The sequence below is a fragment of the Catharus ustulatus genome, chromosome Z (genome assembly GCF_009819885.2).
Source record: "Catharus ustulatus isolate bCatUst1 chromosome Z, bCatUst1.pri.v2, whole genome shotgun sequence".
Classification (NCBI taxonomy): domain Eukaryota; kingdom Metazoa; phylum Chordata; class Aves; order Passeriformes; family Turdidae; genus Catharus; species Catharus ustulatus.
Genome location: NC_046262.2, coordinates 48,819,593 through 48,834,777, shown reverse-complemented (window position 1 = coordinate 48,834,777; position 15,185 = coordinate 48,819,593). Strand labels below are relative to the sequence as shown.

Below are 15,185 nucleotides of genomic sequence, written 5' to 3'. Positions count from 1 at the left end.
TATATATTTACGCACACATATTATATACAACAATATAATTCCAAATCTCTTTATTGTTCAAGCAGGAACAACTGTTATATTTTTTAAAAGCTTTGCACTGCTTCAAATACTAGACATAACAGCTGCAAGATTATTTCTGCTCTCTGCCTGCTCATGGCTTCCTTACCGTGTCATCTTGAGGCCGCAGACAAAAAACTCTGCTGATATATATATTTACAGTAATGTCACGAATACAAGCCGCAGCAATTTGACAAAAATTTTGGTGGAAACCTGGAAGTGCGGCTAATAGTCGGGTGCGGCTAATATATTAATAATTTTCTGACATTTACAACCCCAGACGTGCCAGCCAGAGTGCCGAGCCAAGCACCGGCCAGTAAAAGCCGGCATTTCGCAATTGTTACAGTGTTACCGTGTTGCCCTGGCTCCCTGCAGGCAGCACGGGGGGCGGGGAGAGAGGCGGGAGAGCTCTCTTTCCTCCTCTGCTGCAGCCCAGGGGAGGAGGGGGGGGGGGCGCCGCCATTGCCGCGGCCTGGGGAGGGGGGGGGGGGGGGGGGCGGGGGGCGCCGCCATTGCCGCGGCCCGGGGAGCCGATGAGGGGGGGGGCGCCGCCATTGCCGCGGCTCGGGGGGGCTGCGCCGCCATTGCCGCGGCCCGGGGAGCCGACGGGGGGGGGGGCGCCGCCATTGCCGTGGCCCGGGGAGCCGACGGGGGGGGGGGCGCCGCCATTGCCGCGGCTCCGGGAGCCAACGGGAGCCCTGCGCAGCCATTGCCGCGGCCCGGGGAGGGGACGGGAAGTGCGCACCGCCATTGCCGCGTCTCGGGGAGGAGGCGGGGTGCTTTGTCCGCGCCCGCCGCCGGCGCCACGGGCGTGGGAAAGCTCCGTCCCTGCCCACCGCCGCTGCCGTAGGAGCGGGGGAAGCTCCGTCCCTGCCTGCCACCGCGGGGCAGCGCCGACCCGGGGTGACCGAGCCCAATGGCAGCGGCAGCCAGCCCCGAGCGGCAGCACCGGGCTGGGCCACCTGGCCCCGTCAGCGGCCCCTAGCGGGCCGAGCCTGCACAGCCTTAGCTCAGCCAGTAAACCCCGCCCTCCCGCGGTTCTGTTACTAATTGCACGCGGGTCCTCGCTGCGAACGACAGAGCGGCTTATATTCGGGTGCGGCTTATTTATGGACAAAAACCGAAATATTTGCCAACACCCAGAGATGCGGCTTATACTCAGTGCGGCTTGTATTCGTGAATTTACTGTACACTTACTGCCATTTCCTCGTGACATTTGCTAAAAACTGCTAATGAAGTTCCAAAATTCCAGTGTCTAGGAGGCTGGGAGACCTTCACATTTCTGGAGTGCTCTGGTGGAGTCCAACAAAGTTGTCACAATTCTTTGGCTCTGTGAAGGAGACAAAGAAGTTGCATTACTGTTATGCAATACTTATCCTGCTTTGCTTCTGGCTGTCCCTGATTTACAAGTGAAAGTTCTGCTTTGACTATTTACTACAAGGAGATGGTATATTTAAATCTGCTTTATTTGATTCTAAATTACAGGAGTCCTATTCTGGCAAATGATGAAAAGACAAATTGGTCCAAAGAGGTGGGAAATGAAAATTTTATCAAAAATTTATCAAAAATTGTGGATAGGTTTGCTTCTACTTATTGTGAGTCCCTAAATGCTATGTCCAGTTCTATAAATACAGGCATTATCTACTCTGCCATATGTGAATGTGTGGACTCAGCTGGTGTTGTCTGCCATTGCAGAATGTGACTTTGAAGAAAACCATCTTTGTGGCTACATGAACCGCTGGAATCCTAACGTCAACTGGTTTGTTGGTGGAGGGAACATTCAGAATTCTCAGTCTATCCTGCCCAAAGACCACACACTTAACAGTGCACTGGGTGAGCAACAAATGTAGAGCAGAAATATAGTGGAAAAGTCTGAGTCTGTGATTCATATATGACTCTCATGCTGTGAGTTATTATTATGTGAGTTCTTTCCATTGTGGGGTTGGGGTGGGGATGGTAAGAGTGATTTATGGGGAAAAAGGGGGATTAGAAAGAGGTTGGGGGATTTTGTAGAAGTTTACACAAAGTTGCCTGTAAGCTTTATAATAAGGTTGTTACACTCTTTGCTAGGGTTCAAAAGCAAAGACTTACTCAGAGGTAAGGATAAAATTTTAGATATGAGAGCTGGAAAATTTCTGAAAAACCTGTGTATTCTAAATGTATGGGCCACAGTAAAATGCTGCTCTGTACATCTGGCAAGGGTTTTCTTTCCAACGGTTATTGAGAAAATTGCGTAGGAAAATTAAGGTTTTCCAGGCATGTTTTAATAAACATGCTTGGAGAATCTTGGGTTAAACTGTACAGTTCAGAAGTTTTGCTTCTTTCAGTAAAATGCAATGCCATTAGCACAGCACCTCAGAAGCCTAATGCTGGGAAGGATTTTTGGAATTTTTGCATTTGCCTTGTATGAAATGCTTGTTCTGGGCACCTTGCTCAGGGAAGGGCTTTTTACTCAGCTGTGAAGAAGAGTTGTGCGATGACTTCACCTTTGCACAAAGTACCACACCAGGTGATGGTCAGGCTGCTGCTGCACACTGTGTGTCTTGGACAGCATGATGCTTGTGGCAGTGCAGGGAATCACATCTCATGAAAGGCAGGGCTGATCCTCTTTCCTTAACTCATGCCGCTGTGCCTTTTTATTTATTTCACAATTGTGTGAGTTGAGTACAGAGTGTCACTCCATCTCTGTGTCACCCCCTGGCACTGAAATGCTGGTCAAATTTTTATGGAAGTTTAAACTCACCACAACTTCAACAGCAGACAGTGGATCAGCCTATTAAATAACAGGAAATGCTCCCAGCTGGGAGGGATGTGTTTTCTTGTAGCCACAGCATTTCTGTTTCACACCAAGCCCTCAGTGCTGGCCATTTACTGAGAAGACCTCGAGAAGCCTAAAGTCACGGAAAAGACTTCGTTTTGCAAGAATTGGGCTGTGAAGTTGCATCATCCAGGGAGTTTGTAGTTAAGGTATGAGATGTGCTACAACTGCAGAACAAAAGTGATACTGACAACCTTGCAGGCAAGGATTGCTGAAGTCACCAACCCCTGGCAGTGGGAAATCTGGAGGACACCCACAGCCAAGCAAGTCCTTTCACCTCCTTCCACCTCAGTGAAGCAAGAAGTGACACCTAAAGGTCTGAGACCACTGTGTGCTAATTAATGTGGTGGTGGCCGCACAAACTGAAGAGTTTACAGTGTTCATGCTGAAATACCTCACCAGTCTGATGCTTCAACCTTCTCCAGGCTTTCTATCTGTGAAAAGCCATTTTTTTGTTCATCAAATACAGTTTGATTCTGTGTTTCTGGGAATGCAGAAGAAAAACTACAATGCATACCATGTTTGTGAATATGGATGTGTCCTGTTTAAATTAAGATAGCGCTCCAAAAAAATCAAAGTATTAGAAGCTGAACCCCTAGAAAATCCTGATGATCATATTGGCTCATATTTATAATGGGAATATACTCTCCTCATATGTAATGCATTTTTCTGTTCATTAACATCTCCCAAAAATCTTCTTTAAGGACTTTACACAAGAACTCCAGTCCATGCAGTAAAAATGAGACATTTATAAATCAAATCCTAGATACATTGAACACATATGTAACGACTAAAAGCTATTTGTAAATAATTTAAAATAATAAATGAACTACTGTACAAAAGATGAGATAACACATAGCTAATAATCTTCTTCATTTACTTGGATTGCTTCAGTAAAAGTTGCACTTCAGAGAGACTAAATACTGTACCAAGCAGTTGGGAGGCAGGGACTTTACAGTTGTTGCACATTTTTCCATTTTTATGAATGGCACCCAAAGTTTAGAGTTTATTATGTTTCAAATAGGGATAAATATATTGCTTCTAATAATAATAAAGACTTAAGAAAATAAGGAGCTGAGACTGACTATTTTGCCAGTGGTATCTTAGCCAAACAATTTTGGGTTGCACATAGGAGCAAAGAGAACAAAAAAAACTATTTTAGAATTACAGAAATTTCACGTTTATAAGCCGCACCATTTAGACTAAAATTTTGGTCCGAACCCAAAGTGCGGCTTATAATCAGGTGTGGCTAATATATGGACAAAGAACAAAAAGTTGCTGTTTTAGTCTGGAGGACAGGTGTCTGCTGAGAAAGGCAGGAACTTCTCTTTGAAATGGAGAATGTAAACCCTCTCTCTCCAAATTATAATAATTTTGAAATTAAGCGGCTCTCAGGCAAAGATATGGGAATTAGGAATAACAGTTCTTTACTAGGGAAATTAAAATAGAAATACAGTACTACAAAGAAACAAACTCCAAACCCTGACAAAGTCAGAGTACAACCTGACACCCCGTCAGGCAGGGTGTTGGTAGCAGTCCCATTAAATGGTGGCTGCATCCTCCTGCAGTGACAGATGTGATTCAGTTGGAGCAGTGCTCCCGCAGAAGGTGCAGTTTCCCTCCAGAGGTCCAGTGGTGATGTGGAGAAATCCGGTTTTCCTCTGGAGTCCAGTGGAGAAAGGGTCTCCCTTAGTGTACCAAAACCTCTGTTTTTATCTTGGTAAGAAATGTTGGGCTCTTCCCCCTGGCTGGAGCAACTTCCAATGGGATGCAGTAATTTTATCAGTCACAGAGTGGGACTTAATGGGCCATTAGCAGAAAATGACTTGTTGGAGGAAGGATGGGTTGTGAAAAGATAAAGAACAATGCCCTGCCTGGTTTCAGTGGATGGCCCATTAGCAGAATATCTGCCGTGGAGATAAGGATCACTGCCCCCACCCTCAACAGATGGTGATAGAATAGATACCTTTTATCACACTCTGTAACCCAAGACAGTTGCCAACACCTGGAAGTGCGGCTTATAATCGTGAAATTACTGTACTAAAATTTTGTAGGAAGCAACCATTTTTGGCCAGGTCATAGATAAATATGTCTTGTCCCTGTTCATCTGCTGATACTTCTCGTATGTGGTGTTCTTTAGAGAGTGTTCTTATTCCAAGTTTTTTTCTGCTTCTAGGTCACTACATGTATGTGGACTCTGTTTATGTCAAACATTTTCAGGAAGTGGCCCAGCTAATCTCACCAAAGACCACGGCCCCAATATCTGGCTGCTTATCTTTTTATTATCAACTCAAGCAGGAAAGCAGCATTGTTTTTACTGTTTACCTGAGAGACATGAGTGGCTTTTATGAGGAGATCTGGAAGACAGACAGCGCACTGAATGCAGAGTGGGCACTGGCAGAAGTTGACTTCAATGCACCGTATCCCATGGAGGTAAAGTAATCCTTCCTGCACAGTCTACCTGCCACTTCCAGGTTGCCTCAAACATGAATGCCAACTCAGGCTTAGCCAGGAACATGGGAGGGGCCATCCAGTGTCTGAGAGATGGCTGTAAAAGATCTGTGGTGGTGATCTGTGATTTCCTTCACCCTTTGCCTAAAGGTCAGGGAGTGATCACTTTCCACACTGCTGCTTGATTTTGTAGCCAGGTGTTGTAGTGCTTGATCAAAGCACCTTGGAAGGTTGTAGAGTCTGACTGATGGAAGGCTTTTGTAGTTGCTGAATAATATCAAGGTTCTCTCAGTCCCCTGTTTTTGTGACTCTATAACCCATTTTTAAAGATCCTGAGTATCATAAAATAACACATAAGGAAAATACTGCAGAAGAAAAATGAAAAAAAAAAAAAAATTGAGGTCTAGTCTTCACCTTACTTAGATCCTGCAGCTCCTGAGAGAAAGCCCAAACTTGGATCCTAAGAGCACATAGTCCTTGAACGTGCAAGACAGATTTCATAGTTACTATGATTACTTTCAAGAGTATCAGAAATAAATGGAATATTTTATTCCCTAGTGTTTTCTAAAAAATACCCGAAACTTAGAAGACTGAAATAAATTGTTATTATATACACACATATACTTACACGTATATTTTACATATATATATGTAATTTTATACATATATATGTAATATCTATACACACATATACTCTCTCTATACATATATGCTTCTAATGCATGGATTACAAATAAATTCTACTTACTTTAATTCTATGTAAGTTATTTGCTAATTCACCATAAATCTGTTTTCCAGAAATGATTAGGGGTAAAGCTAAATTTCATGAGATATTACATAGCCCTTTTACACTCTATAAAGTCAGTGATCATCCATTTAGACTATCAGACTTCAAGGGAAAGGAGGGCAGCTCTCATAAGGCTTCATCATCCAGAATGGTAAGTGAATTACTGATTCAGTAAATAAACAAACTAAAAGAGGAAAATCAGTCCTGGCGTTATCGATGGAAATTAATTAATGATCACTTAGAGCTTGGCTACTGTTGCTGAGTTTGTGAAAACATCCCCTCATTTCCTGGTGGCAGTCAAAAATCCATCCAGAATGTTGGAAACTATCCATACGGGAATAAATAACAAAACACAGTATGTTTTACCACTGGGTGAATGCACAGGGAAACCTTGTGTTCAGAAGGGTATGCAACTTCAGCTCTCTCAGTTAAACAAAGACTTAGAAAGATTTTAGAATATTTTAAAATATTGTCCAAGAGAGAGATGCAGAGAATTAAAAGTATAAAGAAGTTACGTTAATGAAGTAACAGTTTTCAGCCTTTATAAAAAATAGATGGGAGTAGAATATGGTAGAGGTTTTTAGGAGTCATGAAGGACAGAAAAGATTAACTGCTCCCTGTTTCTCAAAATTTGCATTGTTCTTCCAAATTCTTAGTTACGCTATAACAGTTTTAAAATAAAATTAACAGAGGGTCTTTTCATATATGGCACAACCATAGAACTCACTTCTACGACCATAGATACCATTATTAAGATCAGTTAAAAAACTGATTAAAAAAATTAATGGGAAAGAAAGAATCCATCAAGAATATAATGTAAGGGAAGAAGAACTGAAGGCCTGTCAGTTCTTTCTGTAGGTGTTCTCTGCTGGAAAAAAACGCACTGGGCTCGACAGGCCTTTAATCTGCTCTTTGAATTTCTATGTAATCTAACACAGTAATTATTTCAGAAATAATTTTATAGAAATAATATTAAACTTTAACATATAAATTATTTAGTTGCTTCAAGAGGGCCTTCCTCTTTGTTTCATCTGGCTAAAGGAGATTGGTCAGGATTCTTTCACCAGCTCTCCTAGTTTGCCTGCTATCCTGAGGCAAAACATCACTGGCATTGCTTTCACTGAAAAGAATCTCACTCTCAAAGCATTTGTTCTTATTTCCTTGCTTTGTCCCTGGGGTTGGCTTTCAAAGTTTTCCTGTATCTCAGAGTTTTCATACTTAAGAGAAATTTTAAGACACTTCCTCAAGAGCTATAGATGGTCCTCCACTTACTTGAGGAAATTATGTCCCCCGGGAATGACTAAAAACAAGCACTGTTTGATCTTTTTGGTAAACAAAACACAGCAATAGCTTTTCTGGTTCTTAAATAAATTCTGTACAGGAAATCTTCCCTGACAGCTAATGCCAAGTCACGGGTTTCCATGTCTGAGGATGTTTACAGAAAACTGTAAAATTTAATATTTAATAGCAGAGTAATGAATACACGGGGGGAGTAGCTCTTGATCCAGACAGATTCTACATAAAACTGGAGCTCTAGTCAATACAGATGATTGTGAGTAGACGTTTTGTATAATACAATGGCAGAAGCTTTACTGCATCTTTAAAAGTGGCGCTTCATCAAGCAGCAGAAGAGCTATGTTCCCTTTGGTGTTTCCTTGACATTGAGTGAGCAGTGATTTAGTGCCACGGTCAGGCTCTGATTTATATCCCTAACAATATAATATATATATATATTGAATTATATTATATATATATAATATAATTTAATCTGCCACACTGTATGACATGTGCTGGAGTCTGTCTGGGACATCCAATTAGAATTCTGTATTTCAAATATGTGTACCAAAATTATTGCTGAGTATATGGCAGTTGAATAACAACTTATTACAATTTCTAGGTAATATTTGAAGTTGCTTTCAATAGTGCCAAGGGAGGTTATGTTGCCCTTGATGACATTTCTTTCTCTCCGGTTTACTGCAGCAATCAAACAGGTATGATGATCTCTTACTGCTATTTACCTCCCTTGTTTCCCCCCTCTGCCTTGCTCCTCAGAACTGTCTGTTGGTATTTGCAATTTTGGTGCTACCTTCTCAACCGACCAGCCCACTGGGCTCCTCCTCCTCCAGAAGGCGTAACAACAGATAACACGGGTGCCATTCATTTTATCCAGAAACCAATCCTTAATGCTTGCTTTCCAAAGACCTTGCCTCAGGGTTCTGCAAATGGAATGCTGGACTGAATGCTGTGTTTGCATCACTAGGAGTTTTGGGAAATTACTACTTGCAGGCCCGTCACAGAAAGAGAGAGTGGCTTTTCCCAGATGTGATGGTATGAGGAAGAAAATGCCCTGGGCTTTTCATTAATGCCAGTGTAGGCATTCTTCATGCCACATGCCCTGAGGTGCTGTTCAGAGCAAAAACATGAGCCTTGCCCCCCTGTCCTCACTCTTCCAGGAGGTATTTCTCATCTCAGGCAGTGGTGCGTCTGTCAGGTATTTTTAGGTTTTCACAACAACAGACATCACCTGAATCCCTAGACCTCTGATGTAGAGGCCTTGGGACAAAGGACTGTCATTTGTGAATACAGCCTCTTCAGCAGCTGGTTGCTGAGCTTTTACTGTGGCACTAAACACCAGTCAAAAGTAGGTTAGTGGTTTTCCACTGATGCCATCTATTCCTTTGGGCATAAGTTTGAATTTTTTGGCTAATTCTTTGAATTGATCAACAAAAAAGAGGCTGTTTTCCCCCCCTTTTTGTCTCAGAGTATCTGCTAGCTCCTCCTCCACTGCTGAAGTATCACTGCTGAAGGAGGTAGATTCCAGATACATTAACCATTAATAATCCGCAGGTCCTGGCTGAGTAAATCCATTGTTTCATTATCTTCTCGATACCTTTTTGGTATTTGCTTTATTTTGCTATCCTGAGTTATGTTTGCAATTTTCAAGGGGTTGGAGCTGCTTTTCTGGTTTTTCCATTTTAGTTTTTAGGCAGCTTATATCTGTTGAGAAATGGGACAAATTTTATTGCATTTTCTGCCCCAGTGGTTGAAGTTTAGAATATGTTCTGAATATGATAGTTTCATCTAGAACTCCACCTACTAACTTCAATTTTGAAGGTTGGTTTTGTGGTTGTTTTGGGTTTTTTTGTTTGAGAAATGAAAGTAAATTATTTGCTTTATACTTTTTTGAAATACAACATATACTGTTTGATCCTTCAGACCTGTCAATTATTGTCATCTTCAATTCTTCTGAGTAGAGATATTAAAAAACAAGATCTCTCCATTCTCCTTGAATTCGGCCATAGCAATATATATAACAGCACTATGTTTTTCTTTATTTTTTTTTCTGGAAGTTTTGTTCAACAGAAGTCTTGATGTTAGCCAAATGAAGGAAAAGGTACCTGAGTACTAAACCTGCTCATCGAAGGATGAATCAGCATATGGATTTAATGCTACATGGTAGTGCTCCACCTGTCTTTTCTTTAACTAGGAAAGCAGAGGTGGGAGGCCATGGTTGCAGGAAGAGTAGGATACCTAGGCAGGGCTTAGATTTGGCCATCTGAGGCTGAAAAGACCCCATGCATGACTCCAAAGCCAACATTTTTCCTCTGCTAAAGCTGATTGCCTGTGTATCTGCCCCTGCTGGAAAAGTTCTCTGAGTCTCCATGCAGAAGGGTTGTGTGTGCTGCCGTATAGTGATATACACAACGTCCTGTGTCTGGGCTCCTGGCAAAGCCAAAATTTGCATTATAGCTTTGGGATGTGCCCCTCCTTCCCCAAGCACTTTCTGTAAGGGACTGGTGAAGCCTCTGAAGAAGTAGAAATGTCTTACTTACTAGCATGCCCCATACAGCAGGGTCACTTCTTTTCAAACTAAAGCAAGTCCTGACCCACGAATTCCATACTGCAGGTTGAGAGAGAGCCATCAGCAGGGCTGGGGGTCTTAGCTTTGCTTTTAATCAACTTTATTATAAATAGTTCAGCTTTCTTCACTGTAGTGTTAGCACTATGTGAGGCAAGCTCCAGAGGAAAGTAGCTATGAGGCGGTACATCAATTAAAAACTATTTTGCCTTCCTATTTATAGCATGTATATGCACATAACATTACACATAACTATGAAAAGGATTTTTAAGAAGTGCTCTTTAAAAAAAACACAAAATGTTTATTATATTCAGTGCACACACAAGCACACAGACATACTCATCCTAAAATGAGGATTCATCCTTGAATGAAGAAGCAGATGAAAACAAATGGTCTGAGTATGTTTGTGAATGTCCTGAAGGAAGAACCTGGTCTTAATATCTGTAGCTTATTTGTGTTTTAGAGGGAGTATGAAGTAGGTTTTCTCCTGGTTCCAGCAAATAACATAATACCAACTTGCAATAAAAATTTGATAGTTTGATTTCATCATGGCTGTGCACTATATATATGTAACATGTTTGCACATGTTTATCTTCTATAAAGAAAAGCAAGATGAACCAAAGTAGACTTTGGCATCCTTCTGCATCAAATACCCATGCTTATCACACTGTACGCATCCTAACTGAACATATGCATCTTTCTTTTAGGAATTCCTTTAAATCCTGCCAATGCAGGCTGCAATTTTGAGGAAGATCTGTGTAATTTTTACCAAGATCACAAAGATGGCCCAGGATGGAGCAGAGTGAAAGTGAAGCGCAATGTGTATAGAGCAGGAGACCACACTACTGGATTCGGTGAATCAAAACTGCTTTTTCCAAGAAGAGTCAAACTATATAAAAATGTTATATAAAAGGTCATATAAAGGTTGACCTACTGTATCACTGTTCATTCTGTTAAGTAATATCACTGGCACAATGGTTAGCTTGCCTCAGTGCAACTCTCTGCCATTAAACATCAGTGTTCACAGCCTGATCCTGTCTGGACCTCTGGCTGTGCTTCCCCATGTGTAGAGGAGGAAGGTCACCTATTGAATAGTCAGGCAGGGCCATAAATCAGAGCATCTTCACTATACTGCCCTGGAGTTACTGGAGGGATAATCCACAAAAATATGGAAGTACATGGACTAATAGGTTAATGCATTGATTTTGGAGAGGAAAAGTGGCCTTTTATCTCTTCTAGGCTTAGGATAGTTGGTGTTTTTAAGGGAAAATAGAAATATTGTGTAGTGAAACCACATGGTGAAATGACTGCTAAAAAGTTCTGAAATTCAGACATCTCTTTGTGTAGAGTATTCGTGATTATTAATCATACGCACTACAGTCTCAGCTCTTTATACATGATGCAGGGCCTTGTATCCCATCCTCCATTTTTTTGTCTCACAGTAGTAACCCTGAAAGGGCTAGTTTTCCAGGGAGGCCAGAGAGTTTTTCAGGATAAATCTGATAAGCTTATTTCTGGTAACTTAGCCATGTGCCAGTTTAGCTAGAAGCAGACAAGATGCTTTTGGAAAAAAATGGTTATTTCCTGTCAGAGTGTGATAATATATTTCTTGCCAGTTGGAACTGTTTTTATAACCCAAGTCTGATGCAGTAACAGAAACTGCTTTAATAGGAAATCAGCTGTGCTAGTAACATATTAAATACAGTAATTATGCTGTCTTGCAGGTTACTATTTGTTGGCAAACACAAAGTTTACATCACAGCCTGGGTACATTGGACGTCTGTATGGCCCGACCCTGCCAGGAAACTTGCAGTTTTGTCTGCGTTTTTATTATGCCTTATATGGGTTTTTCAAGATGAGTGGCACTCTTGCAGTTTATATCTTTGAGGAGAATCATGTCGTTCAAGAGAAAATCTGGTCTGTCTTGGATTCTCCAAAGGGAGTTTGGACTCAAGCTGAAATCTCCTTCAAAAAGCCTATGCCTTGCAAGGTAAGAGCCAACTCTTCAAATTTGCCAAATTCTGAGAGATTTTCCTTGCCTTCTCAGGGTTCTTTGTTATACATGGATTAACCATAATCCATTAACCAATTGAGCTATACCTGCAAAGTGAATTAGTGGGATATTTCACCATAGGAGCTCTAAGAAAAGTCAGTTGTGTCTTTGTTTCTCAGCATGCTCCCCATCCTCTCCTTTTTGTTTGCTTGTTTCCTATGTGAGTCATATCATCATCATACTCAATTGCAGATTTTAATTACAATGATTTCACGATTACAAGCCACACCATTTTGACTAAAATTTTGGTCCAAACCGGGAAGTGCGGCTTGTAATCAGGTGTGGCCAATATATTGATGAGGTTCAGAAATTTGCCAACCCGGAAGTGTGAGCCCGCATGGCCCCGAGCCGAGCCGGAGCCCGCCCGGCCCCGGCAGGGGAAAAGCGGGGCCAATCCAAGCCTGCACAACCGCGAGCCGAGCCAGTAAATTCTGTGATCCCACAATTCTGTTACTAATTGGCAACTTTGTGAAAGTTGTGCAAGCATCCTCACTGTGAACAAAAGTGCGGCTTATAATCAGGTGCGGCTTATATATGGACGAAGACCTAAATGTTACCGACACCTGGACGTGCAGCTTATAGTCAGGTGCGGCTTGTAATCGTGAAATTACTGTAATCTAAAAAGTACTGGTTAATTCTGGACAAAACTGGGAGCTGATCCTACTTCCCTAAACTCAACTGCTGGGTTACAGTATGAAACCAGCAGTCAGTCTAAATGAGAGCAATGGACTTGAGAATTTGCAGTGTCTCATTGGAGAGGTCATTACATTATGTCAGGAAGTTAATAACACATTGGTACTTGATATCACCTCCTGAGTAAGTCCTTAAGCCATTGTAATTCCTCATCTCCACTCTTTTTTTGCAAAGACTGACTTTTACACAGATTTCTGTAAGTGCTACTTCTGTAGCTGTCCTGATTTCTGTAACAGTGAGCATTTTGCTATCAGTGAGTTGTCTAAGAACCAGATGGATCACTGCATGTTGGCCAGACTGTGACAATGTAGTGAACATATGAATGGAAGCTTACAGTACAACTCTACGTATTTCTAAATTAAAGACAAACATTTTAAATACTTGTCCACTACAAGTTAGTTTTTGAAATAACACTAGTTACTAACCATAAAAGGTCACCAAACACTGACTGACTAACTGTGTTGACAGGCAAATTTATGTTTAAAATTTCAGTCCTAATTGTTGGGTAGTGTTTTCTGTCAGATACCTGATACTTTAAATTTTCAATGGGTTTTTAATGCACTTTATACATAAAACATAACTGAACTTATAATTTCCATTCAAGTGTTTCAGAATAAAAAATATTTTTATTAGTGCCCAGCAAGTGCATACTAAGAAAGTTTCTCATAGTATTATCCCAAGATATTTGCAGAGAAGTTAAAATGGCAATCTTATAATTTACTTTTGTCATCTCCTGTCTTACTACTTCTGGAAAGGTTTAGGAGCTTATGTAGCATAATTAACTGCATGAGTAGTGATGACATCTTGGTTGAAAGCCTTGAATGTGGCAGGCTTTTAAGCATCAGACATTTACATGGAAAATCTTTTCCATTTGTGAAGAACAATTTTTGTTTTCCTAGAAGTCAGGATGTGTAAAACAGTTGTGAAGAAGCTTGCTTTGCTGTTTCTGAGCCTAAAGATGTGTAGGAGGGGGAGAAACAGCATGCTCTGCAGCATGGTTTATTGGCCTCTGGTAGTTCTCAAAGACCTTCTCTGGGTGCTTCAGGTCTTGTGAAAGTCTTCCTTCCCATGAAAACAAGTTGCAAAATGTTTCTGTTGAGGAAGCATTCATCAAATATCACAAAATGTAATATTTATTGGGCTTTACAGAAGTCAGGATGTGTTCAGCAAACCATAATTGAGGCACTCCTAGCTAAATAAATATGTACAGTAATTTCACGACCATAAGGCGCACCGGACTATAAGGCGCACCCCCCGGGAGTCGGCAAAATTTGCAACTTTGTAGATCAGATAAGGCGCACCGGACTATAGGGCACACTTTTTTTTTGCAGCAAGGCTCCGCCCCCAGCTCCCTCCGCGCGGTTGCTGGCCGAGGCTCCGCCTCAAGCTGGCAGCCATTGGCCCTGGGCCTGCCTGTACCCGGCAGGGGCGGCGCCGCGGGCCCCCAGGCCCTCCTGTATCCGGCGGGGCCGGGGCATGGCCGCCACCCCTCCGTGCTGCCTCTCTGGGGCCGGGCTATGACCGCTGCCCCTCCGTGCCGTCTCCACGGGGCCAGGGGGTGCCTGTGTAGGGGCCATGCCGCCTGCATGGGGCCGGGGGGTGCCTCTCTAGGGGCCGTGCCGCCTGCATGGGGCCGGGGGGTGCCTGTGTAGGGGCTGTCCCGCCTCCATGGGGCTGGGGGGTGCCTGTGTAGGGGCCGTCCCGCCTCCACAGGGCTAGGGCGTGCCTCTGGAGGGGCGGCTCTGCCTGCATGGAGCCCGGGCGTGTCTCTGGAGGGGCGGCTCCGCCTCCACAGGGCTGGAGCATGCCCGCCGCTGCTTCGCCCCGCCTCCACCTGGCAGCCATGGCCCTGCCGGCTCCCCCTGTGGCTTGCAGTTCTCACTTCCGGGTAGGCAAATTTTTTGAACTTTGTCCATCAGATAAGGCGCACCGGACTATAAGGCACACTTCCGGGTTCTGGGGAAAATTTTAGTCAAAAGGGTGCGCCTTATAGTCGTGAAATTACTGTATTTGACAGGGGGTTCAGTTTATAAAGTTTTCCTTAGACAAACAGAAGAAAATGGGTGAAGTTCTGAAACATATTAATATGGAAAAGTATGGTATGTTTACAGATGGTAAGGTAGCATAAAAAAGACACTGCCAAAGTTTAAGCATGTCTGCTTACGGCAGAGGGTGAAAACCTCGTGTAGTTACAGACTGTCTGCTCATATTATTCAGAAGTAGGCTCAAATGAAGTTGCATGGTGAACTTGATTCTGGCTTTTCCTTGCAATGTCATGCCCAGCTCTTCAACCTCAATACTTAAAAAAAGTCTTTCCATGCTTTATTTTGTTTATTTCCTCTTTTCCAAGCCAGCAGAAGGAAATTAGGTATTTCTGTGTGGCACTGTGTAAACACTCAGGTTAGTTATCTGGGAAGATGTGTCTGCTTAGCATGTAGTCAAACAGCTGGCAAAAAACACTTATTTC

The 15,185-nt window shown here is 42.6% G+C and overlaps 1 protein-coding gene across 5 annotated transcripts in view; it reads left to right on the top strand.

The window, feature by feature from the left end:
• Nucleotides 1-15,185, top strand: part of MAMDC2 (MAM domain containing 2) — a 101,659-nt gene that overhangs the window by 72,227 nt on the left and 14,247 nt on the right. For all 5 annotated transcript variants that reach the window (XM_033084853.2, XM_033084854.2, XM_033084855.2 and 2 more), the window contains 5 exons: nucleotides 1,753-1,890; nucleotides 5,052-5,308; nucleotides 8,011-8,104; nucleotides 10,680-10,826; nucleotides 11,697-11,962. In XM_033084853.2, the coding sequence (XP_032940744.1) occupies nucleotides 1,753-1,890; nucleotides 5,052-5,308; nucleotides 8,011-8,104; nucleotides 10,680-10,826; nucleotides 11,697-11,962 (902 nt within the window). The remainder of the gene's footprint in view (nucleotides 1-1,752; nucleotides 1,891-5,051; nucleotides 5,309-8,010; nucleotides 8,105-10,679; nucleotides 10,827-11,696; nucleotides 11,963-15,185) is intronic.